Genomic DNA, 27,850 nt, shown 5'->3' on the forward strand with positions numbered 1-27,850 from the left:
ATTTTTCAATGAACATTTTACCAAGCACCAATTAAGATCTCAAAATGCATGAAAAATATGACAACTTAAATTAGCAATATGACACATAAACATTCATATCAAATTTCATGTACCATCCAATTAAACTTTTAAAAGGAAAATTTGATTTTTAATGCAATAAGTGACACTCCGTTTGAAAAATACCTTATCACTATATAACTCTCGTTTTGGTGCTACTAATGTCGTTACTACCCAAAATACCCCTGGCATAATTTTTCCTTTCTTTTTCTCATAGTCTTCACTCTATATCTCTTATGTTTTCCCTCTCTATCTCTCAAACTCTCGTACACACAAAAAAAGCCAGCCACCATTAATTTGCATTTCAGATCTAGGGGCAAGTTGTGAGTCCTTTCAAGTCAAGAAACTTTGGATTTCGGATCTAGGGGAAAAAATCGTATGGGTAAGTATATATTTGTTATATGTAGTGAGGAAACTTGTCTGGTTACAGTACTTGTCTTATTTCGAACAGATCTGTGTATGCCTTCATGTTTTATTGCAATTTTTCATGGAATGAATTTTGGATAATCCGTGCGTTTTTTTCTAGATTTTTTTCCTACCTCGATGAGTTTCGATGAAACTCGATAGGTCTCGATGTGTTGCATGCATGCTGGCTCGATGGTCCTCGATGGACCTCGACGTGCCTCGATAGTGTTAGGATGTTAGTACCTCAATTGTACTCGATAAAACTCGATAGGTGTATAAGAGTTTAATTGGATTTAATAACTCGATAAAACTCGATAAAACTCGATAAAACTCGATAGGTGTATAAGAGTTTAATTGGATTCAATAACTCGATTGTACTCGATAAAACTCGATAGGTGTATAAGAGTTTAATTGGATTGTTTGCCTCGATTGTACTCGATAAAACTCAATAGGTGTATAAGAGTTTAATTGGATTGTTTGCCTTGATAGTCCTCGGTTGTACTCGATAGGTGTGACCTCGATAGGACTCGACATATATCGATATTTTCTGTTTTATGTTGTAGTTTAACTTTTTGACCTTTTTTTTTGTTTTTTGTTTTTGCAGATTCGACTGTTTCCGTATTTGTTGCATTCAATGGTGTTTGGGAACTCGAAAATAGGGATTGGGTTTTCAGAGATGCTGAAAATCAAGTTCTACCCGTGGAGAAGGGTGTGACATATGAGCAACTGCTTGACATTCTGTACGATGAGCTTGAAGTGGATAAATGTGTGCATGACTTGAAAATTGAGGTCCCGTCCACATGCCTATCACAATCCGTCAAACCTACTGTTATAAAAAATGATAGGCATGTGCGTGCATTCATTGGGTTAGCATCGAAATCTGTAGAGAAGCTCATTCCTCTATGTGTCACATTGATTAAGAAGGGAGGTGTAAGAAATGCATCGGCTTCTGCCAGCGTCAATAAAGAAGTTCGATTTGAAGAGAACATTTCTCCTCCATGTCATGGTTTCAAAGGAACTCAAGGTGACGTTGGAACATGTGTTCCCGAGACAAATCCAGATGTCATAGTCCATGGTGATATCTCGGTTAGAGATCCTTCATATGTGCATGACATGGCGGAGTACGATCCCTATGGCTACGAACCTTATGTCAACGACGATCCTGTTGCTATGCAATAGATCTCGGTGGGCCAGATGTTAGGGCAGATTTTCCAACACAGAGTTAAGATGTTATGGTAGATGAGGAGCGCAGAATAGAAGACCGGCAAACACCTGGGACCAGCAGTAGTCGTCCAGGTCCAAGTAGAACCAATGATAGTTTTAGATGGAGTTCTCCATTGGACTTAGGTGAAGATCGTAGAACATGGAGTGCTCCCATGTTCACCAAAGAGGATATAGAGGCCTCACATCAACATTATTCCTCAACCAGCAAAGCTTCAGGAGAATTGCACCTTGGGAAGTTCTTTCAGAACAAGCTTGAATTGAAAACCAAAGCATCCATATTTGCTATGAAGAATAATTTTGAGTTTATGGTGAAGAAATCTGGGACTGATGTGTGGTACATTACCTGCAAGGATCCTGATTGTGGTTGGAGATTGAGGGGTAAGAAAAAAATGCGATCTGAAATGTTTGAGATTACTGTATACAACGAAGTACACACTTGCTCACAAGAAATTCGAGATAAGGACCACCGTCAAGCATCACCGTGGGTTGTTGGGCACCTAATCACGAGGAAATTTGCTACCGATGGTACTCGGTACATGGCAAACAACATAAGGGAGGACATGAAGCACCATTTTGGGGTTGAAATGAGCTATGAGAAGGCGTGGAGATGTAGAGAAAAGGCTCTTATGTATGTTAGAGGGACACCTGAGGAATCATACTCCAAGTTACCTGGATACCTGTGTCAGTTGGAGCATAAGAACCCAGGTACAATTACTGATTTTGTAGCAGAAGATGGTCATTTCTTGTATTGCTTCTTTTCCCTCGGTGTTTCTAGGTGTGGTTTCTAGTACTGTCGTCTTGTAATTTGTGTGGATGGCACATTCTTGAAGAATAAGTATGGTGGCCACATGCTCTGTGTTGTTGCGTTGGATGCAAACAACCAGTTGTTTCCAATTGCGTTTGCATTGGTGGACAGTGAGAACCATAACTCTTGGACTTATTTCATGAGAAAATTGAAGGAAGCCATAGGGGACGTTGAGAACCTTGCTTTTGTATCGGACAGGCATAAAAGCATTAATCATGCTTTGGAGCTTGTGTTCCCAGATGCGTATCACGGTGCATGTTACCATCATATCTGTATGAATGTTGTGGCAAAATTCAAAACTGACCACGTGCAAGACATCATAGGGTGTGCAGTGTACGCATTTCGAAGAACGGAATTTCACAAGTTCTTTGACAAGATTAAGGTAATTGATCCGCCTATTGCTCAATATCTAGAGGGAATTGGCTTTGAAAGGTGGAGTAGTGCTTATTTTCCTGGTAACCGATACAATATCATGACGAGTAACTACGCAGAAAGCTTTCACAATAAGACCAAGGAGGCAAGGAGCTTTCCAGTCGCCACTTTTCTTGAATTCATAAGATTCACTCTTCAGTCTTGGTTTGCAGATAGATGTGAAAGAGCTGCAAAAGCAACAACTGTGTTATCACCTGAGATGGAAAAGGATTTGAAGCAAATAGGTGATAAAGCAATTTTTTTAGATGTCCAAGTCCTTGGTTATCACGAATTTCTTGTGGTCGATGGTAATGGTGATGGTGAGGTGAACTTGGCCACAAAATCATGCTCTTGTGTCATGTTCCAAACCATTGGGATACCCTGTGAACATGCTTTTGCTGCAGCCAGAAAAAGAAGCATAAACATTTACTCATTGTGTTCCCCTTACTATAGAATCGAGGCATTTAAGGACACTTATAAAGATACTATTTACCCTGTTGGGAACAAGGATGAATGGGTAATCCCTAATCACATCAGAGATATGGTTGTCGGCGTCCCCGCTGAGAAAACCCCTGTAGGAAGGCCCAGGAAACAGAAAGTGGGTAGGCGAAAGACAAATCACTATGCTTCACGCGGGGAAAAGATTGTCAAGCCACGTAAGTGTAGCAGATGTGGTGGTAGTGGGCACAATAGGAAGTCATGTAAGGCTAGGATTTAAAATATTGTGTTATGTAATTATTTAATTGATTTTGCTGCATTTATCATATGGAATACTTCTTCTAATACTTTGTGTGTTTGGATGTCGAGGCAGACACATTATGTGAATTTAATATTTTTTTAATTAATAACTTTTTAAAAAAATATTGTTTGATAAAAAATAATATACAAAACTAACTATATGCTATACTATACAAGATGTGTAAGACAAAAATGTAAAGAGCATCACGGGGCCAAATTCTGATAGAACAGGTCCACACACCACTTGGTCCTGAAATGCTGGATGTTCTCATCGATAACAGTATCGAGTGGTAGCTTGGCAACCAGATGCTCATAATCAGGCTGGGCAACCTGACTAGATGAAGCTGCACAGGCCTGTGAAATGCCCTCATCAACCCTCGAGACATCCTCATAAAAAATGGAGGCTTCCTTTGCAACTTCTGCTAGCTTCTCTGCCTCCTTCTCAGGTACCACTACTTCATCCACTACAGTCCCAGCCTCCAACTCAGGGAATAACCTGGAATCAACTTCTGGGAGGCTATTGTAGTAGACTACCTCACCGGGACGTGGCTTCAGCATGGAAAATACCACTAACTGCATGGTTGAATAACATGTGTCAGAAACACTTTAATAAAATAAATCGTTAATCAATTAATTTGTGACATTTAACAAGATAAAATAGAACTTACTCGAAGATTGGCGAATATAGGAGCCAACAGAGCTGTCGAAATAGTGATATCAGTCTTCGTAGCCCAGCTGAGCATCCTCGGAATCTGATTCCCACTGTTCTCACCGAACTTACTCCCGAGAGAAGGCATGGCCTCAAAAGCCCAGTAAAGAAGCGCGGGTGCATAGCAAGTGAAACTATACTTCGCCTCATTCTGTTTTTTGCTTGACCCCTCTTTCTTCTTCTCCTCATAGTGTTTCAATTGCTTCTTCATGTCCTTTTGCAGGCCTTTGCTAACCTTCTTAAATGATAACTTCCCCCAAGGATACTTGAAAAAGTAATCAATATCCTCAACCATCCTCAGGGAATCTCCCCATATCGTTGTTGTCTTCTCTGGGGCATTCAGTACCCCCTCTATCAAATAGCACAAACCCAGCTTAAATGCATCTTCTGGGTTTGTGGAGGCCTTCAATGCATCTTCCAACTGACCAAAACTAACCTTCGAATCACCATTAAAATATTCCTGGATGATCCGATCACTTGAAAGATGCTCTTTCAATTCATCTGGGGATGGTGATTTCCCAAAATTTAGCCCGGTAACTAGGGCAAACTCTGCAATACCAAATCTACACAGAGTGTTGCCCAGGTAGAACTGACCCACTTCAGGCTTCTTACTTTCTACCTTACGCAACATTAGCTGATGCAGCAGAACCCCAGAAAAACTAAACGGTTTTGCCTTAAAGAACTGTCCCAACGGGCATGCCTGTGCCCTTTCAATAAGACCATGCCTATTAAACTGCTCTATAAGGGTATCAGTAAGCACTACCCCTATAAGTGACACGGCCAGGAAAGTGTTTCTCCAACGACACAATAAGTTCAGGCATCTGGAAAAAAAAACAAAAAAAATGTTAAAAATGTAAAAAAAAAATGTTAAAAATGTAAAACAATCTGGTAAGGCAGTTACTATCGAGGCAGAAACAATCGAGTTCTATCGAGTCTTATCGATGCCTATCGAGGTGGGTTCCAAAATCACAAAGAATAATATCATCAGGTTACTATCGAGTCTTATCGAGGCCTATCGAGGTAAGGCAAAAAAACCAAAGTCTAGTCATATCGAGTCCTATCGAGGCCTATCGATTCCTATCGAGGTGGGTCCTAAAAATCCCAAAGCCGTGTATCATCGAGTCCTATCGATTCATATCGAGGTATGTTCTAAAATTCCTAAAGCCTTGTATCATCGAGTCCTATCGAGGTATGTTCTAAAATTCCCAAAGCCTTGTATCATCGAGTCCGTTCGATTCCTATCAAGGTAGGTTCTAAAAATTCCCAAAGCCGTGTATCATCGAGTCCTATCGATTCCTATCGAGGTAGGTTCTAAAAATTCCCAAAGCCTTGTATCATCGAGTCCTATCGATTCCTAATGAGGTCTATCGAGGCACAGTCTAATCCATTCATCATCCTATACTATCGAGTCCTATCGATTCCTATCGATTTTATCGAGTTTCATGAAAATATTGAAAAAAACCCAGATTTCTTCATTGCCAGCCCCGATCTATCCTATGAACAAAAATCAACAAAAAAAACCAGGCACATACACATATTGCAGATTAAAAACGAAATCCCTCACCTTCGCTTTCTTTGAGGTTGTTTCCTAAAAATTTGGTTGCCTTGCTCGACGTTTTCTCCTTCCCCTTCTCTAATCGTCAAGTCCGACCTTTGGGAGCCCTTGTACGTGTTCGTGGAAGACAATGAAGGTTGGGTTCTACTGATTCAATCGAGCCCTATCGATTTCAAAGTTTGCTTGGTTCAGGTATTTTGGGAGAGAATACGGAGAGTTTGAGAAAATTATGCCAGGGGTATTTTGGGTAGTAACAACATTAGTAGGACCAAAACGAGAGACTTATAGGGATAGGGTATTTTTCAAACGGAGTGTCACTTATTGCATTAAACATGTCAACAAACATATATAATCATGCAATCTTAACATCTAGATCTAGGCAACCTAGGCTCTAAGGCCAATTGTAGGATCTTGGAATTTAAATCTAGATGCATGCTTCCTATTATTTTTCCAAACACATAATTGAAACATAGAATAACATGACATACATATGAACATCAGATTCGTAAATAAACATAAACACAAAGATATAGAAACTTATGAATACGCAGTGGAATTGGAACAACTCCATCCTTCAATCTCTCTAACCCTTGATTTCTTTATGTAGCAGAGTATTATCTAGAGATTGAACTAGATCAACAACACAGTCTTCCTCACCAAGCATTTGATCATATTAATTAATTAAGAGATTTATTTTTTTAATTAATTCAATTCTTATTCAAATGAACTAACTATAATTTGAAACTTGATTTAATATTATTTATTTATATTGATACCAATTTATCAATATTAATAAATTTACCCAAAGATTCTCTTTTATTCTCTATATCTCATATCTCTGTAGATTTTCCAAAATTGACCTAGTCAACTTTAAAAATCCTAATTGATAATTAAATCAATTAATTGAGACATTCTAGATGATTTACTCAAAGGTGATGCGGGGACCATGGATCCACGAAATCAAGCTCCAATAAGTTACTGTGAATTTATTTACGAATAATTTTACTACCTTATTCATTCCTTGTGACTCCACTATAGACTCAGAATTGAACTCTTGAACTCATAGAACGTATTTTCCAAACAATAAAATCAATTGTTATAACCATTACAATCAGTCAATCCTCTATCGATGACTTACTAACGAGATGGGTGCAAATTACCGTTTTACCCCTCATCAGTATTTTATCCTTAACTCCCACTAAGTTCCTTATAAATAATATTTCCATGAACTTAATCATAGAAATGAGATCTCAATCATTTAACCTTTTGAACAAAGCAATTAAGGAAATCATATTTTCACTTCTTATACAGAAGTTATAGATTTCATATCTATGAATAATACTCCCACTCAATTACACTACTAAATCTCAAGATGTAAGTATGGGCTAGACCGCAGGTAAGCTGGTAACGAACAAGTCAAAAGATTTAAATAATATAATTAGCAGAATATTATCACTCAGAATTAAGATTGACTTAACCTATGGTCAACGTTGTGACATTGATTAGATTCGATAACAACGATACTTATTTATCAATCAATAATCAATATCGATCCTAGACCGATGTAACCAAATACATCCAATCTTATCTACTTGGTCAATGCCTTGGACAAGACATCACATCCCGAATGTGTATGTAGATCATATCGTAGATTACCTAATCAGTGAAAATCCAATGCACTGATCTAATCTTAGGACTCGTTCTTTTGAACATATAATTACAACTATAATCCACTGTGACCTAGGCACTATAATTTCAACTATCCATATGTTCGGGATTTTATAAATGTTTGTATTATTTCAATAATCATGTAATAAAACAAGCAAGCAACACGGTTGTCAAACTAAATGATTTCCACTACTTTTATTGACAATATGAAATCGTGTTACATGTCCGACATGGTTTTATAAGAGTATAAAACCCAACAATCCGTGCTTAGAGGTAGAGACCTATTGTAGGGGGGATGCATAGGATTTTTAGCTAGTGTGGTGGATACCACTCAGATTATGCAAGTGGGACCAAGACAGACCAGATTGGTGTGTGAGTTTCTGGACGTGTTTCCAGAGGATCTGCCAGGGTTACCTCCACACAGGGAGATAGATTTTGTGATTGAATTGGCACCAGGGACGGAACCAGTGTCTAGGGCACCGTACAGAATGGCTCCACCGGAGGTGAAGGAACTAAATGTTCAGTTATAGGAATTACTAGTCTTGGGTTTTATTAGGCCCAGTTTCTCACCATGGGGCGCACCAATTCTCTTCGTGAAGAAGAAAGATAGCTCGTTGAGGACGTGTATCAATTATAGAGAACTGAACAAGTTAACTATCAAGAACAAGTATCCTCTGCCAAGGATTGATGATCTGTTTGATCAGTTACAGGGTAAGATGATATTATCCAAGATAGATCTTTAATCTGGTTATCACTAGCTGAGGATCAGGGAGGAAGATGTACCGAAGACAGATTTTCGCACTAGGTATGGCCATTATGAGTTTTTGGTGATATCATTTGGATTGACTAATGCCCCAACAACATTTATGGATCTGATGAACAAAGTGTTCAAAGATTACCTAAATCAGTTCGTGATCGTCTTTATCGAAGATATACTGGTATACTCTCAGTCAGAGACAAAGCATGAGCATAATCTCAAATTAGTACTACAGAGGCTGAGAGAGCACAATTTATATGCGACATTCAAGAAGTGCGAGTTCTGATCGCCACAGGTGACTTTCTTAGGTCGCATAGTCAGTAAAGATGGAATTATGGTGGATCCAGCAAAGATTGAGGCAGTCAGAGATTGGCCAAGGCCGAAGAATGCTTCAGAGATCAAAAGTTTCTTGGGATTGGCAGGCTATTATAGGCACTTTGTGGAGGGGTTTTCCAAGATTGCGTCACCACTAGCAGAGTTGACATTTGTGGAGGGCTATTATAGACGCAATTATCTTTTATTTAATTAATTTTGAAATTATTTGAATTTAAAAGTTTAATTATCTTATTTTATTTTTATTAGAAAAATAAAATATATTTTAGTTGGTTAATATTATATCTTAAATTTAAATAATTATTTGAATTTGATTCTTTAATGATTTAAATTCAACTAAATTAAAAAGATGACAAAAATGGTTATTTAATTAAAAGTTAGTTTTAATTAAATAAATTAATTGGAAAGTTAGTTTCTAATTAATTAGTTGGCCTAACAAATTACTAAAGATTAACAAGAAAGCCTAAAAGAGAGGAGAAGCATTCTTGGAGTCTTGAAAACAACTTAACAACTATTTTGAAATTTTATTTATATTTTTCCAAAGGTTGTAAATTTAGAAATACTCAATAGTACTTAGTTCATCATTTATTGTTTATTTATTTATTTATTGTATTTATTTAAGTAAATGTTAATTAATGTTTGTTGGATAACAAAATAATGCATTAGTCAATTACATACCATTCATGAAACCCCACCTGGCGACAGAGTGATCTAGGCTTCAAGCCCTGGAGGACATTTCCACGAAACTGGTGGAGGAAGCCACGGGTCGTTCCAAGGCCGCGGAGGAGGTCGTGCACAAGGCCATGGCTAATACCCAAGCAGCATGAGTAGAGGCCCAGATTGCCCGCGAGCAGGCATCACAACATGCTGAGGACACTGCCAGGGCCAAAGAAGAAACCACGCAGGCGACTTCAAGGGCGCAAGCAACTGCTGCTGAAGTGGAGGGCTTGAAGTGTCAAGTCTGGAAGTTGAATGACCAAGGCTCCACCCTCAACAAGAAGGTCGATCAGCTAGCGGAGAACACCCTCTATGTTGCATGGAAAAGCAACAAAGAGATGGACTTGACCTTCACCAACGACCTTAACATAAGGATTCTTTTCAAGGAGAATCTCTGGGTGGATGACGCTACGACCGCACAGGCTCATGCGGCAGCAGAAGCGAGTCAGGCGCCCAAGACTGATCCTGTGATCGACCTCTTTGTGGAGGTCCCTCGAGCGAGATCTAGGCCCTTGTAATTTTTCGTTTTTATTCAGTTATGCAAATAGGCTTGTGTGCCACTTCTTTTGTCTGGGTATAAACAATCTGAGGCTCGAGCCCTCGAACATAATTGTATAAAATTCTAGCTTTCAAGAATGGCTTTTGCTAGCACTATTTACTTGACTTCTTAGCCTTATCACTTAAACACATTAATTGGCGTTTAGTAATTTTTCAAATTGGTCTTAAAATTCATAAGGGTTATTTTCAACTCTCAACATAACTTTTCGTCACGAGAATGCTTTTTTTAACCTTAATTTGTCCACTATATGTGGGCCTCAGTCGTGAGACTTAGGTCTTAGCTATCCTAGATAGTGCAACTAGGGACTTGTGCTCGAGTCTTGGTGACTCAAGTCTAGTCAATCCACCTAGTTTTTTGACGCTTTTAAGCACTTAGTGTTGCTTCACGGAAGTGTTGGGAATTGCGCCCTGAAAGCATATGTAGTAGACATTGTTTTATGAAATAAATAAATAAATTGAATTTGATATGCATATATTTTATGGACTATATTATTCTGTGATAATATTATGTAAATATCAGAAAAATTCCTAAGTTCATATATGTGAACTCAAACACGTATTGATACGGGAGGATTGTGTTTGAGATAAATGAACTTGAATAGTTTGTAATAAAATAAAGCTATGGAATCTTTAGATTAATTACTGCAAGTACGGTCCACTAGTATTATGAATACATGTGATCTAGATCTGGATCACTAGTGTAGTAGGAAACTTTAGTGGAGGTATTTTATATATTAGAGAATATATAGAATTGGACCAGATATGTTTATTAATACTTAGTTGAATATCGTTTCGAAGTATTAATTAAATATATCAACTGATGATCATATACAAATAGATCTTAATCCTGAAGTTACTATGAACTCCTGTTTATGTTATACGAGTTCCTTGATTCACTCGTTAGGGTCTGTCAGAATGATCAGGCCAGAAACTTTTGTTTTGGGAACTCATCAATGTAAATGGTTGGGGACATAGTATACAAATAAGGAATCTACGCTTTCTCGCAAGAGATTGAATAATGGTTCTCTTAAGGGTTGACTTTTGGGACTGAAAGGTTATTGAGCTCAAATTCATAACTAAGTTATGAATTAACCTTCACTAGTAAAGTCAATGGTACTTAAGGAAATAAGAGATAATTAAAAGGGTAAAATAGTAATTTTATTCCCAATTAATTATGAACCATTATTAGAAGGTCAATTTGTATACAATGATTATATCAATGGACACTTTATCATTGTAAAATACTCAGTAAATAAAATGTCTGTAATTACAAGAGTACAGTCTCATATTTATAGTGGAATAATCATTAATAAATTAAGATTATTTAATTAATAATCTCAAATTTATTGGAGCTTGGAATTATAGGTCCATAGGTCCCCACAATGGCTCTATCAACACTATTCAAGGTAAGAGTTGATATAAAGGGAAAAATAGTTGAAAGACATATTTAAGAAGAAATTTATTCTTTGGGCCAAATATGCAATTATATGATAATAGTGATTAATTAATTAATTACAAATTAGTTGTAATTAACAAAATTAATTAATATTTAATTATAATATAATTTTTGAAATTATATTAAATAATTAAATTACTTTTCAAAATTTAATTAAATAATGAATTAATTATAATTTTCGAAATTATAATAAATTAAATATCTAATTTTTGAAATTATTGGATTTAATTAATTGGTAGAATTAATTAAAATATCTTTATTTGAGTGGGAGATAATAATTTGATAAGTTCAAATTAGATTTGAATTTAAAATATTTATATTTATTCAAATAATTAATTATATTTAATAATAATTTAAAAAGATATTTAATTTAAATTTGAATTCGAATTTGAATTAGTTATCAGGTTGTTATATTTTTATCTGACAAAATAGTTTGAATAAATAATTAAACAAACATAGAAAAATCAAATATCCCTAGAAATTAGGGTGGTACACGACCACACACAGTCCATGGACTGTGTGTGGTGTGTACTGTATATTTCAGGGATAACTTTTTCAATTTTATTTAATTAATTAATTAATGGATGATTCAAAAAATTAGTTTTTGGATATTTTCATTAATAAGATAATCAATTAATTAAAAGATAAATTGTAAGCTGGTTATAGATTTATTTTTTAAAATTAAATATTTTCTATTTTTAAGTAAGACTTATCAAAAAATATACAAGAGACAGAATTTAAGCTCAGTCATTCGCTCTGTGAAAAATAGAACGATACTTTTATACCTCTCCCTGAAAAGATAAAGAAACAATTCTCAGACCTATTCTCTTGATCTCATGTGTTGAGTACATAAAGTAGAATCACAAATAAACTATCCTTTATTCTCTAAGTGCCCACACACTTCTTGAGGTGTAGAGAACGCCGTGGAAGATCTTGGTGTGAGTACCTGGGAGCAGCTTGGATAGGAAGATCGTTCTTATTACGAAAAGATAGCAAAGACACTTGATAGGCTTCAAGAGGTATGATTTCTATTCATATCTTGATTATGATTAATGTATGTATATTAATGGATCCACATATTTAAAGGCAATTTAAATATGTTACAAAAATTTTATTGTACACTAAGCCAACCCCACCACCATTCCGCTGCGTATTAGGATACTCGCTCCTAACAATTGGTACGAGAGCGGTCATTAATCTCTACATACATTAATTATTGTGTGGGCATAATATGCATTCTTATGTTATTGTAATATATGTGAATGGATGGATGTATGTATGATTATAGTCTATTTCTGGGTCGTTAATTATATGGTGTTTTTGGTTTAGGAATTGTTCTTAAAATTCTAGATGAAAATGTAAGCCATTTTGGGGCATAGGAATTTTTTGTAATTTAAGTTTCTGCATTAAATTATTTGAAAAAATTTAGTAAGGCTCGAGCCTAAGGTTCCGTGCCTCGAAGCCCGAGCCTCACCCAGCCGCACGCCTGCTCCCCTGTGTACCATGCCCAGCCCCTGCGCTGCTACCAGCCCAGTGCGCCTTTGCGCTTGTTGCTGTTGTGCGCACCTCGCCCAGCTGAGCACCCGCGCCCTTGCGCGCCTTGCCATTTCGCCCCTACACCTACGCCAGCCGTACGCACACGCGCCCCTGCGCCTGCCAGCCCCGCATGCCCATGCCGTGGCACCAGCAGCTGCCCGTGTGCCCCAGCCGCACCTCCCAGCTGCCAGCCCCATGCCCCATGCCGAGGCTTCTTGTGCCGCTAGCCCTAGGGTTTTTAATCCTAAAGTTTGCACATTGTTATTCATTTAAATAATGGGCCTAATTAATTTTAGCCCATAATTAAAATTGTTTTATTTTGAATTAATTGAATGAGCCCAAATTCAAAACTGGGCCTAATAACTTATTGGACATTAAAGCCAAAGTTAATTATTCTTAAAATTTGTTTAAGATAATTAAAAGTTATTTTAATTCAAAATTAAATGGATAAATGACTTAATGGATCAAGACTATTTGTGAAGGCCCAAAGTTGAAGATAGAGATCTCTTTAGGTCTTATTTAGTTTGTTACATTTTTGTGTATATTTTTGCAAGTGTTGCAAATTTTATAGAAATACCCAAGACACCCGGCCCACATTTATTTTTTTATTTAGTTAGTATTTATTTATTTAAATGTTTGAATGTGATTAAATTGTTTAATACTTTATCATGCATTTTTGACATGCCATACATATAACCCACATAGTATTTAAAATTGTGCATGCATCTCATATGAGTAGAAACATGCCTAAGGATTGTCCTTTGTGATTATATGCTTTATGTGATGGACCATATAATAATAAATCTAGTTTTATCTAGTTCAAGAGCAGAAATAGATTTTAAAAGTTGTTTAATTTCTAGTATTTAATAAAATTGTTTTATTAAATAAATAAATGATATTCTTAGTAATTATAGCAAATTAAAATTGAATTAATTAGGGCATAGTTCTATAATTTTAATTTTGCTTAATTTGATTAGTAATTATTAGAATATCATTTGGTAAAAATAGATCACTTTATTTTTACAACCAATTAAAAAGCATAAGATGTTTTGAGAAAACACATAGTCCAAAATAGTGAGTGGGAGAGGGAGTTATGACAATAAGCCCCATGGTCTCCATTATTAGTTGGCACCGAGGTAGCATGGAGAGGGCCTCGTGGCACCATTGCTTGTGTCCCCCTAAGGAAGCCTTCCGACTGTGTTATTCTCAAGGCAAACTTCTTTTTCAAGAATAGGATTTAATGATGCATTTCAAGTTTGACTGACCCTGAGACACACTCTTGAGTTAAGTCATTGATCTAAAATAATGGGTTACACTCACAAGGTACATTAGGCTTTCGAGCAGACTAGTGTATTCTTGACCAAACAAGCGGTTGTTTATAAGTCAAAAGAGAAATATTGATTTAAGTTTTCACTTATAAATTTGAGAACTTGTCTCAAAATTAATTTGGAATTAGTCTGACCTACCCTAAGGCTGGTCCATTAATGTTCAAGTTAATTAATTGTGGAATTAGTAATTATTTTTTATGTGTTCTTTAGTTGTTGCATTCATGCATCACGTTTACTATTCCAAAAATTATTGATATTTATTATATGCATAAATTAATTTTAGTTTATTTATTTATTCCCAGCAAATATGTCTATCGGTGAATTACACACTGATGCCTTTCTCAAATCCTTGGTTTTTGAACCTGAAAACATGCAACATTGGTTTCGAGGCATGTTGACCATATTTTCTTATAAAAAGATGATGTCAACCATCTGTAACAAACCTCCAACGGAACCACCTTTGCCTACTAGCTATGAAGCAGAAGAAAAATAGGCAAATTGGACGAAATCCGATCGGTTGGCACGTTATTACATGCTTTCAACCATGCTTGGTGAAACAAAGGAAAAATATATACACTATGACTCAGCACATGAGATGTGGCGAGCAATGACAGAGGAAATCTTTGCTGAGTGTCATCGTTTGTATCAAACGTAAAAGGTAAATAAGCTTTAGATATATTTTATCAATTTTGAATAGCATATTAAAATTTTGGATAGTAGATTAAAAAATATATGCCACTAATCTATTTTTCTTTTGTTTTTCTTTTTGCAGAATCAGAACCCTAAAAAGGAGGAAGAAACTGATGAGGATTATGATAGCGAGTAAAGAGCCGGAGGAGTTGGAGAGTAGTTTTATTTAGAAATTTTATTTTTAGTTGAACAATTTAAAATTTTATTTTGTTTCAGAAATTCTAGATTTCTTTGAACAAAGAAAACTACAGTCTAGAAATTTAGTTTACTATTATTAATTTTGATTATTAATGTTTGGAAACTTATTTCTAATTTTGCATGAAATTTATTTCTTTTATTAATAAAATAGTTATTATTTAAAGAAATTATCTATTTACGTGTTATGGAAGTGCTTTGGGATAAACAAAATTTACATACTTATAATGAATGACAAATTGTTTATAATTCTGAATTATTTAAAACAGCTAATCCTAGATCTATTGAACGACAAATAACTGATTCTGATAGTGAAACATATCTGTGGCACTTGAGATTGGGCCATATTGGTCTAGATAGAATAAATAGGCTTGTAAAGGATGGTCCTTTAAGAGGACTATCTATTGGATCTCTCCCTGTTTGTGAATCTTGTCTAGAAGGCAAAATGACCAAGAGACCTTTCTCTGCTAAAGGTTCAAGAGTCATGAAACCACTTTAGCTAGTACATACGGATGTTTGCGGTCCACTTAATGTAGAAGCAAAAGGAGGTTATGAATACTTCATCACTTTTATTGACGATTATTCGAGATATGATTACCTATACTTAATGCAAAGAAAATCTAAAACTTTTGGAAAGTTCAAAGAATTTCAAGCAAAGGTTGAAAAGCAATTAGGTAAATCACTGAAAGTTCTTTGATTTGATCGAGGAGGAGAGTACTTGGATTTTGAATTCGAGGACCATCTGCATGAGCATGGAATTCAATCCCAACTCACAACACCCGGAACGCCACAGAAAAATGGTGTTTCAGAAAGACGGAACAGAACGTTATTAGATATGGTTAGATCAATGATGAATTTCTCATCATTACCATTTTCATTCTAGGGCCATGCGATTCAATGTGCTCTATACATATTGAATGTTGTTCCATATAAGTCTATCCAAAAGAAATCCATGGAATTATGGAATGGTTGTAAACTTAGTTTACACCACTTTCGAATTTGGGGGTGTCCTACACACGTGCTTAAAGGAAAGACCGGGAAGTTGGAATCACGCTCTGAAGTGTGCATGTTTGTGGGATATTCCAAGAGACTAGAGGTGGAATTTTCTATAGTCCAAAAGAAAATAAAACATTGGTATCGAAAAATGCAACTTTTCTTGAACATGACTATGTTAATAACCACAAACCTCGCAGTAAGGTTGTACTGGAGGACATGGTCTCGAATGAAGTTGCAAAGTCACCAGCAACAACCAATGAAAAACAGCAAGAGGAAACTGCTAGTTCTAGTCAGAATAGTAGAGAGCCTCGTCGTAGTGGGAGGGTTAGTAAGCAACCCACACGCTATGAACACGAAGTTCAAATGCTTGTGTTTGACACAAACAAAGACGACCCATTGACATTTAAAGATGCAATGAATGATTCTGACAAGGACAAATGGCAAGAAGCCATGAACCAAGAAATTGAATCAATTTATTCCAATTCTGTCTGGGTTCTTGAAGATCCACCTGAGAATATCAAACCCATTGGTTGCAAGTGGATATTCAAGAAGAAAAGAGGAGCGGATGGGAAAGTAGATACTTTAAAAGCAAGGCTTGTAGCCAAAGGTTACACACAGAAAGAAGGGGTTGACTATGAAGAAACCTTTTCTCCTGTAGCCATGCTAAAATCCATTCATATACTCTTGTCCATTGCTGCATGCATGGATTATGAGATTTGGCAAATGGATGTCAAAACAACTTTTCTGAATGGCTACATTGACGAAACCATTTACATGTCTCAACCAGAAGGGTTCGAATTAAAAGGTCAAGAGCAAAAGGTTTGTAAGCTTCTTAGGTCCATTTGTGGACTCAAACAAGCTTTTAGATCTTGGAATCTTAGATTTGATGACATAATAAAACGTTTGGTTTTGAACAAAACGTTGACGAACCTTGTGTTTATAAACAAATCAAAGATGGTGTAGTAGTATTCCTCGTTCTTTATGTTGATGATATATTACTAATTGGAAATGGTGTAACATCATTATCAAAGGTAAAGAACTGGTTAGCTGAACAATTCCAAATGAAAGATTTGGGTGAAGCCAAGTATGTTCTGGGCATTAAGATTCTTAGGGATAGACAGAACAAAACTTTGGCACTGTCTCAAGCAATTTATATTGATAAGGTGCTAGAACGCTTTAATATGCCAAAATCCAAAAAGGATGATACGCCAACCTATTATGGAGTATTCCTTTCCAAGGAGCAGTGTCCCAAAACACCTCAGGAAGAGGAAGACATGAGATAGTATCCCTATGCCTCAGCGGTATACAGTCTAATGTATGCCATGTTGTGTACAAGACTTGACATTTGTTATGCAATAGGGATAGTCAGCCGTTATCAATCCAATCTTGGATTGAGTCATAGGACTGTAGTGAAGAATATTCTCAAGTATCTTAGAAATACTAGAGATTATATGCTTGTATATTCAGGTGGAGACCTGAATCCCACTGGTTACGCAGATTCTGATTTTCAATCAGACAGAGATAGTTAGAAATCGACTTATGGATCAGTGTTTACTTTTGGAGGAGGAGCGGTAGTTTGGCGAAGTATTAAACAAACCATCATTGCAGACTCCACCATGGAAGCCGAGTATATAGCGGCTTGTGAATCAGCTAAGGAGGCTGTGTGGCTCAAAAAGTTCTATTCTGATCTGGAAGTAGTACCAGATGTGGATAAGCCACTAGTCGTATACTGTGACAACAGTGGGCCAGTAGCTAATTCAAAGGAAGCACATAGTCACAAGAGGGGAAAGCACGTCGAGAGGAAGTATCAAGTATCACTTGCTTAGAGAGATAGTTCATCGAGGAGATATTGCAGTTATGAAGATAGCTTCAGAGCATAATCTTGTCGATCCTTTCATAAAGACTTTATCCATAAAATCTTTTAAGGAGCATGTAAGAAACATGGGAATGAGAGAGATGCCTCATTTGCTTTAGGGCAAGTGGGAGATTGTTGGGAATTGTGCCCTGAAAGCATATGTAGTAGACATTGTTTTATGAAATAAATAAATAAATTGAATTTGTTATGCATATATTTTATGGACTATATTATTCTGTGATAATATTATGTAAATATCAGAAAAATTCCTAAGTTCATATATGTGATCTCAAACACGTATTGGTATGAGAGGATTGTGTTTGAGATAATTGAACTTGAATAGTTTGCAGTAAAATAAAGTTATGAAATCTTTAGATTAATTACTGCAAGTAGGATCCACTAGTATTATGAATACATGTGATCTAGATCCGGATCACTAGTGTAGTAGGACACTTTAGTGGAGGTACTTTATATATTAAAGAATATATAGAACTGGACCAGATATGTTTATTAATACTTAGTTGAATACCATTTTGAAGTATTAATTAAATATATCAACTGATGATCATATACAAATAGATCTTAATCCTGAAGTTATTATGAACTCTTGTTTATGTTATATGAGTTCTTTGATTCACTCGTTAGGGTCTATCAGAATGATCAGGCTAGAAACTTTTGTTTTAGGAACTCATTAATGTAAATGGCTGGGGACATAGTATACAGGTATGGAATCTATGCCTTCTCGCAAGAGATTGAATAATGGTTCTCTTAAGGGTTGACTTTTGGGACTGAAAGGTTATTGAGCTCAAATTCATAATTAAGTTATGAATTAACCTTCATTAGTAAAGTCAATGGTACTTAAGGAAACAAGAGATAATTAAAAGGGTAAAACGCTAATTTTATTCCCGATTAATTATGAACCATTATTATAGGGTCAATTTGTATGCAATGATTATATCAATGGACACTTTATCATTATAAAGTACTCAATAAATGAAATGTCTATAATTACAAGAGTACAGTCTCATATTTATAGTGGAATAATCATGAGATTAATAAATTAAGATTATTTAATTAAAGAGTTTAATTAATAATCTTAAATTTATTGGAGCTTGGAATTATAGGTCCATAGTTCCCTACAGCGGCTCTATCAATACTATTCAAGGTAAGAGTTGATATAAAGGGAAAAATAGCTGAAAGACATATTTAAGAATAAATTTGTTCTTCGGGCCAAATATGCAATTATATGATAATAGTGATTAATTAATTAATTACAAAATTAGTTGTACTTAACAAAATTAATTCATATTTAATTATAATATAATTTTCAAAATTATATTAAATAATTAAATTAATTTTCAAATTTTAATTAAATAATTAATTAATTTTCAAATTTTAATTAAATAATTAATTAATTATAATTTTCGAAATTATAATAAATTAAATATCTAATTTTCGAAATTATTGGATTTAATCAATTGGTATTATTAATTAAAATATCTTTATTTGAGTGGGAGATAATAATCTGATAAGTTCAAATTGGATTTGAATTTAAAAGATTGATATTTATTCAAATAATTAATTATATTTGACAATAAGTTAAAAATATATTTAATTTAAATTTGAATTAGTTATCAGGTTATTAGATTTTTATCTCACAAAGTAGTTTGAATAAACAATTAAATAAAAATTAAAAAATCAAATATCCCTAGAAATTAGGGTAGTACACGACCACACACAGTCCATGTGTACTACATATTTCAGGGACATATGTTTCAATTTTATTTATTTAATTAATTAATTAATGGATAAATAAAAAAATTAGTTTTTGGATATTTTCATTAATAAGATAATTAATTAATTAAAATATAAATTGTAAGTTGGTTACAGATTTATTTTTTTAAATTAAATATTTTCTATTTTTAAGTAAGACTTATCAGAAAATATACAAGAGACATAATTTTATCTCAGTCATTCGCTCTGTGAAAAATAAAACGATACTTTTCTACCTCTCCCTGAAAAGATAAATAACCAATTCTCATGCCTATTCTCTTGATCTCATGTGTCGAGTACATCAAGTAGTATCACAAATAAACTATCCTTTATTCTCTAAAAGCCCACACACTTCTTGAGGTGTAGAGAACGCAGTGGAAGATCTTGGTGTGAGTACCTGGGAGCAGCTTGGATAGGAAGATCGTTCTTATTATGAAAATATAGCAAGGACACTTGATAGGATTCAAGATGTATGATTTCTATTCTTATCTTGCTTATAATTAATTTATGTATATTAATGGATCTGCATATTTAAAGGCAGTTTAAATATGTTACAAAAATTTTGTTGTACACTGGGCCAACCCCACCACCATTCCGTTGCGTATTAGGAAACTCATTCCTAATAGGAAGCAACTTTAGTACATTGTCAAGTGCGAGCACTTGACGTGTCCTTACGTCCCCAAGCTCTGAACAACCCTAGGCTTAGGAGGCCAAATTAACTTTGGGTTCGAGAAATCAGTGTTACTCCACGAGCACACAGTCCCCAGGAGGACAAAACTACATTTATATTTATTATATAGATGGACTACAAAGAAAACTCTGTAAATATAATTCTATAAATACTTAGAGAGTGCAATTCCATATTTATAGTGGAGTAATCATGGAATTAATAAATAAGATTATTAGATTAAAGAGTTAGATTAATAATCTGGCTTATTGGAGCTTCGTATTATAGGTCAATGGTCCCCAGGTTACCTCTGTCCTACACTTTCAAGGGTAAGGATGTCATAAGGAAGATTTGTAGAGAAAATGACTAAATTGCAAATGAGTTGATTTTTTCAGGTCAAGGAAATAATTATGCGATAATTATGGGCAATTGATTGATTGTGAATTAATAAATTATTTAGCTATTTTTATTTTGAAAAACTATATGTTAAAATAAATATTAATCATGTTTGGGTTAATAAAAATAGTGATCAATAGACAAAGAAAGAAAAGTAAAAGCGTGTGAAGTTTCTCTCTTCTCTCCAAGATGAAGAAAAAGAAGGTGACTCGAAAGCCTGCATCAAGAGCTCGAACTGAGGAGACCATTAATGCAACGTTATTGCCTGATACCTCAATACAGATTCAGCCTAATATACAGCCAGAGGATGACATTCCTCTGACTTTGATGGAAGGAAATCAGAGGTTGAATTCGTAGGGGCCGATTACAGATGGTGATTAGCTTCACCTGGTGGAAGAAGAGATGGCTATGGAAATGGACTCAAATGCGGGGAAGGATAACTTTCAAGCTTCTGCTCAATCTCATTGGGCGAATCTCAGATATAAGCTTCTGATCAATGAGGCGACTAAGCTTCATTATGAGGAACACATTTTGAAAAATGGGAAGAAAGTAGCTCAAATTGATCTGGCTGAGGTAGCTGAACAGGCTCAGAATTGGAACTCAGCTGTGATATGTATGGTTTTGGGTGCAAATCCCCCATTTGCTGTGTTTGAAGGCTTTGTAAAAAGAATTTGGAGTCACCTGGGTGTTGAACGGGTAGTGAGGATGCATATGGGTCTCACCATTGTCAAGTTCAATGATGAGGCTACAAGAGATTTTGTTTTGGAGAATGGTAATGTGCAGTTCGATAGGAAGCCAGTTATTGTGCAACCTTGGACTCAAGAACTTGACTCTATCAGGTTAGTCCGATTTGTTCTGCTGTGGATTCGTCTGCCAAATCTAGGTCTGCAATATTGGGGGAAAAATTGTCTAAGTGCCTTGGTTAGTACAATTGGAAAACCTATTATGGTGGATAAGTTTACAAAGGATAGATCTATGATCAGGTTTGCTAGAGTTCTTATTGAAATGGATATTACAGATGACCCTCCTTTCATCATACATTTTGTCAATGAGCGTGGACAAATTCAAGAGCAATTTGTGGAATATGAATGGCTTCCCATTAAATGTTCGAATTGCAAGGGCTATGGTCATAATGCAGCAGAGTGTAAGAAAACTGAAACAAAAGTTTGGGTTACTAAGAGCAAAACAGAACAGGATATTACCAATTCTGTTCCTGAAGCTGCTGTTGCCACGGCCAATGCAGGAGAGACCTCTGGTGTTCAAGAGGTGCCTAAAGTTGTGGAGGCAAAGATTAATGCAGCTGAGAAAGTTATACATGAGACTGATAAATCTCAGGGCAGGTCTCAGATTCAGATACTGGCTCGGTCTCCGGCTAACAAAGAGAACTGGGAAGTCCCAAGGAAAGTTGGGAACTCTAAGAGTAAAGGCAAGACTGTGAGTTCACATTTGGACAGAGACAAGAATGTGTTTAAGGTGCTTCAAGAACAGGTAACAGGGGAGATAAGTGGGGTATTAATTGATTCTAATCATGATGGATTGCACAAACATACTTAGCTGGAATGTAAGGGGTTTGAATAAGAGAGACAAGCAACATGCTATTCTGAGTCTCTTAAAGTTATATAAAGTGGGTATATGTGCTTTGTTAGAGAATAAATTAAAGGGAGATAAGGTTCATGTGTTTGTTGGCTGGGAATACTATAGTAGTACGGCTACTGAAGGTAGGATACTAGTTCTGTGGAGGAGATCCTTTGTCAAGGTTCAGGTGTTGTTGGAGCACCAGCAATTCATGCACTGCTTGGTTAAGTTTTCCAGCTTACAGCTGGAAATGGTTATCACATTTGTGTATGGTTTTAGCTTATTGACTGAGAGGTTGGATATGTGGAGGGATTTATCTTCCCTATCTATTTCGAACAAGCCATGGCTGGTTGTGGGAGATTTTAACGCAGTTTTTAATTTTGATGATAGATTGGGAGGAAGGGAGATTAGTGCTAATGAGATTGTTGACTCTACTTCTTGGCTAGCTTATTCTCACCTAGCTACACTCAAGTGTATTGGTTCAAACTTTACCTGGTCTAATAAACAGGAGGGGGGAGATCGGGTTTATTCAAAAATAGATCATGCTTTTATCAATGAAGAGTGGATAGACTCTTTGCCGAATTCTATTGCTGAGCTGCATTGGGATGTTCATTCAGATCATTGCTTTTTTCTCATTAAGACTCTTACGGCTGGGAATCTAGGTATACAACCTTTTTGTTTCTTTAATTGTTGGATTGCTCACAGAAAATTTAAAGAGACTGTTATGTCAAATTGGCTCAAGCCTATGACAGCTAGGGGCTTATGGGGAGTGACTAAGAAGTTGTTACGTCTGAAGCATGTTCTGAAAGTGTTTAATAGGATGGAAATTGGAGATATTGAGCAAGGTTTTCATCATGCTAAAGGAGAATATCAGGTAGCTTTATCCAAAGTTCAAAATTCTCCTTTAGATGTTACTGATCAGTTGGCAGAAAAGAGAGCTGCGGTCTGCTATAAAACACACTATGCTAGATATAGAAGCTTCTTAATTCAGCGCAGCAAGGTTACATGGCTACAAAAGGGAGATGAAAATAACTCCTATTTTCATGCGTGCATTAAAAAAAGGCGAGAGGAGAATCGGATAGTTTCCTTTCTGAATGACCAAGGGGACATTATTGATGACTATAATGCAGTAGTGCATCACTTCTTAGATCATTTCAAAAGCTATATGGGCAGCCCCAGTTTTGCTACTGGGTTAGTTAAGACAGATTGCATAGAATTGGGGCCTTGCTTAGATATAGATAAGCAGCTGGGATTAATTAGAGATTTTACAAAAGCTGATGTCAAGAAAGCTCTTTTTAGTATTCCAGGTACAAAGAGCCCAGGCCTGGATGGGTACAACTCAGAATTTTACAAAGTTATGTGGAAGCAAATTGGTGATGAAATCTCAGCGGCTGTTTTGGATTTTTTCTATTCTGGGAGGATACCTGATGAGCTTAATAAAACAGTTTTAGCTTTGGTCCCAAAAACTGATATTCCTAGCAAGGCGATAGATTATAGACCCATAGCTTGCTGCAATACTCTTTATAAATGCATTTCTAAAATGCTCTGTAGTAGACTTTCGGAAGTTCTTCCTTCTCTAATTAGTACTAACCAGGGAGCTTTTATTAGAGGGAGATCACTAGCTCACAATATCCTAATTTTTCAGGATTTGATTAAGAATTACAACCAAAAGAATACCCCCCCGAGATGTGTTTTGAAGATAGATCTTAGCAAGGCTTACGATACAGTTGACTGGGGTTTCTTGGAAAGATTATTAATCAGTTTTCGGTTTCCTATCAGATTCATAAGTTAGGTAATGGTTTGTCTCAGAGGTACTTCATATGTTCTTATGATGAATGGTAGACTGCAGTGGGGATTTTAAGGGGTTAAGGGGCTTCGTCAAGGAGACCCTATATCGCCATTACTGTTCATTTTAGTAATGGAATATCTCTCTCGGCTGCTTCAACTTGGAGCTATGATGCCTGCTTTTTGGTTCCACCCAATGTGTAAAAGTCTCAAGATCATCAACTTATGTTTTGCTGATGATTTAGTGATTTTTTGTAAAGCTAACTGTGGCTCTGTTCAAATTATAAAACAGGTTTTTGATGATTTTTGCAACAGTTCTGGTATGAAGGCCAATCTCAGGAAGTCACAAGTGTTTTTTGGTGGCATATCTACTCAAGATAAGGCTCAGTTACAACAGGTTTTACATCTTGAAGAAGGCTCATTCCCTCTCAAATATCTTGGGATTCCTATGCGACCTACTAAGTGGAATGAGGCTGACTGTGGTGAAATACTGAAAAAAATTAAGCTTAGGCTTCACACTTGGTCTAGCAGGCATTTATCTTATGCAGGTAAGGTTCAGCTTATTTCCTCAGTTCTTTTGGGGCTGCGCAACTATTGGATGAATATTTTCTTATTGCCTCAGAGTATAATAAAAGAGGTTGACAAACTTTGTATGTGGTTTCTTTGGGGCAACAATGGTTCCTGGAGTAACTTTCATCTCACTTCATGGTCTAATGTTTGTTTGCCTAAATCGTTTGGAGGATTGGGTTTTGGTGAAGGAACTAAATGGAACAAGGCCATGCTTGGAAAATATATTTGGGCAATTAGCCATCAACGGGAGGCTTTATGGGTGAAATGGATTCATTCCGTGTACTTAAAGGGACAAACTTTTTGGCACTACCAACTTAAGGCTGATACAAGTTGGTACTGGAAAAAAATTTGTCAATTGCGAAGCATTTTTACTCAAGAGGATATTGATAAAGCTAGTAGTCAAGGGAAATTTAAAATTGGGCTGTTATATGCTAGTCTTATTCACCAAGCTCCTGTCAAATACCATCAATTTGTGTGGAGCAGAATGAGTGTTCCCAAGCATAAATTCATCACTTGGCAAGCTATTAATTCTAAGCTTTTAACTAGAGATCATCTACTTCGAGTTTTTATGCTTCTTGAATCAACTCTATGCCCGGTTTGTGAGCTGGTTGATGAGAGCCATAGCCACTTGTTTTTTGACTACATATTTTCCCAGCAGGTGGTTCGGCATATTCAGGATTGGGTTAGCTGTAATTGGCTTCTTTGTTTCTCTGTCTGGACTGGTTGGATTGAAGACATGAGGAGGGGAGTTCGTGCCTCGTTAGTGGCGGCTATTTTCTCAGCCACAGTTTATTATCTTTGGCATAATAGGAACAATTGTTTTATTCATCATTACTCTCTTAGTGTCAAAGCTGTGATTGATATGATCAAAAAAGACATCATGTATAGACTTAGTTTTTCTCATAAGAAACTGAGAGGCTTTGAGCTTAGTTTTTGAGGTTATGGGTTCCTTGATTGTTTGTAGCTGAGTTTGGTCTTTTTGGACTGTGTTGAGGGTGTATTTGGTTTGTGATTAATGAAGTCTATCTTTCTTGATAAAAAAAAAAATATAGCAATTAATAATGATCTTATTATAAGATATTTATTTATTTAAAACTTATATTTTAAGATAAATTTATTTTGAATCAACTGATATTTATTTTTGGGATAAATATATTGTCTTAAATATTAATTAAATAAACAAATGAGAAAATTAGTGAAAACCCTAATGTGGTTCACACCACTCACTGTATTGCTTGAACTTCAAATAATTTGTTTATTAAATTATATATATTTGATTATTTTTTTAAAATATGATTTCAATTAAATAATTAAATTAGTTGTAGCTGATCAGTTTTTATTTAAATAAAATAAAAATTAATTAAATTAGTTAATTATCTTTACAAATCTGAAAAAGAAGTGATGCTTTGAAAAAGTTTAAGAAGTTGTTAATTCTTGGTTATCAGCCTCTCTCAAAGAAAGAAACGATAGAATTTCCTAAACCTTAAATTCTAGAAATTTCTATGGCCTTTCTCTTCTCAATCCTCTTTTGATCTCATGTGTTGAGTACATCTAGAGAGTCTAAATCAACCTTTGAATCCTACGTGCCCACACACATCCTTGTGTGTTTGAGGATTGGCTTGGAAGGCTAAGGTGTGAGCTTTCAAAAATGATAGGAAGATCGTTGATTTTACGAAAAGATTCAAGGACATTTGATAGGCTACGAGAGGTAATCTCTATTCTTTTTATGTGTTATTTAATATATCTATCTATGCATGATCCTGACTGGTATTAATAAATTTTTAAAAGATCCTATTCCGCTGCATATTCTTCTTTTTCTCAATTAATACCAACAAATGATGGTAAGTTCTCCAAACAAAATGTTTAATCTTAGGTGAGAGTTTCGAATACCATAAATTAGTCCAGCACTTTTTAGAAGAGGTTGGATCAGAAGAGGAAGGAGTAGCATTGAAAGATTAGGCTAAGTGGAAAGTTGTCTTAACAATTAAACAACAAGAAGAACTGGGTTGCCAGATTAAGCAGTCTGGTTGTTTAAGGAAGTATTAGGAATGGTTAGTGTTAATGCCAAAAATTGACCAGAGCCATAGTCAACACTCAAGAGAAAAAGTGAGGTTTACCCTCATTAGCCTCGGGCAAACCAAGCAACCCAATGTCTTGCCCACGTGAGACCCATGCTCATAGGAGGCCTTAGCAAAAGTGCCCAGAGAGACCTGAGGGCCTCGCTATGCAAGGCTGCCCAACATGCGCAAGTAGCCGCCAAGGCCCCAAGGGCCTCGCTATGCGAGGCTGCCCACCGTGCATGCGTGCCTGCCGAGACTCCTAGGGCCTCGCTATGCGAGGCTGCCCACCGTGCGCGTGCGCCTACCGAGACTCCTAGGGCCTCGCTATGCGAGGCTGCCCACCATGTGCGCGCGCCTGCTGAGATTCCTAGGGCCTCACTATGCGAGCCTGCCCACCGTGCGCGTGCGCCTGCCGAGGCTCCTAGGGCCTCGCTATGTGAGGCTGCCCACCGTACGCGTGCATCCGTCCCGCACCAGCACCCACCTAGGCACCAAGGGTCTCGCCTTGTGAGACCCATCCCCGAGCCTCATGAATGCCCAAGTCACGCATGGGTTCTCACCTAGGCACCAAGGGTCTCGCCTTGTGAGACCCATCCCCAAGCCTCGCACATGCCTATTTCTAAGCCTCGTACCTGGAAATAGGGCCGAGATAAAAGAAGTATGGTTAGACACTTACCAAAATATAAAGAAACCTAAAGAAGATACTTAGGTGAGGGGGACCACTAGGCATGAAATACATGTACGAGCATGAGATGTACAACCTTGAAAAGAACAAAGGCATGACCCTGACATCTGTGTCTGACAAGTAGTGGTGGTACGAACCCGTACGAAGAGTGGAGGCACTACCTGAGGACCCCTGGCCATGTACTAGAGTCGACACCACAACGTCCTGCATCACTACCCTGACAGTGTACCTATGTACAATCATGCCCCCCAGGACCACCTTGTATCAGGGGCGATTAGAGCTCATCTATAAATAGGCTTCAACTCCTCAAACTAGGGGTGGGGGGGGGGGGGGGGGGGGGGGGAAT

The 27,850-nt window shown here is 36.4% G+C and overlaps 1 protein-coding gene across 1 annotated transcript; it reads left to right on the forward strand.

Annotated features, from left to right (window-relative positions):
- The first annotated feature begins 24,322 nt into the window (after positions 1-24,322).
- LOC133815223 (uncharacterized) lies at positions 24,323-25,696 on the forward strand. Its single transcript, XM_062248079.1, has one exon. It carries the CDS (start codon positions 24,323-24,325, stop codon positions 25,694-25,696), a length of 1,374 nt encoding a protein of 457 aa, XP_062104063.1.
- Positions 25,697-27,850: the final 2,154 nt, after the last annotated feature.

The sequence above is a fragment of the Humulus lupulus genome, chromosome 2 (genome assembly GCF_963169125.1).
Source record: "Humulus lupulus chromosome 2, drHumLupu1.1, whole genome shotgun sequence".
NCBI lineage: Eukaryota > Viridiplantae > Streptophyta > Magnoliopsida > Rosales > Cannabaceae > Humulus > Humulus lupulus.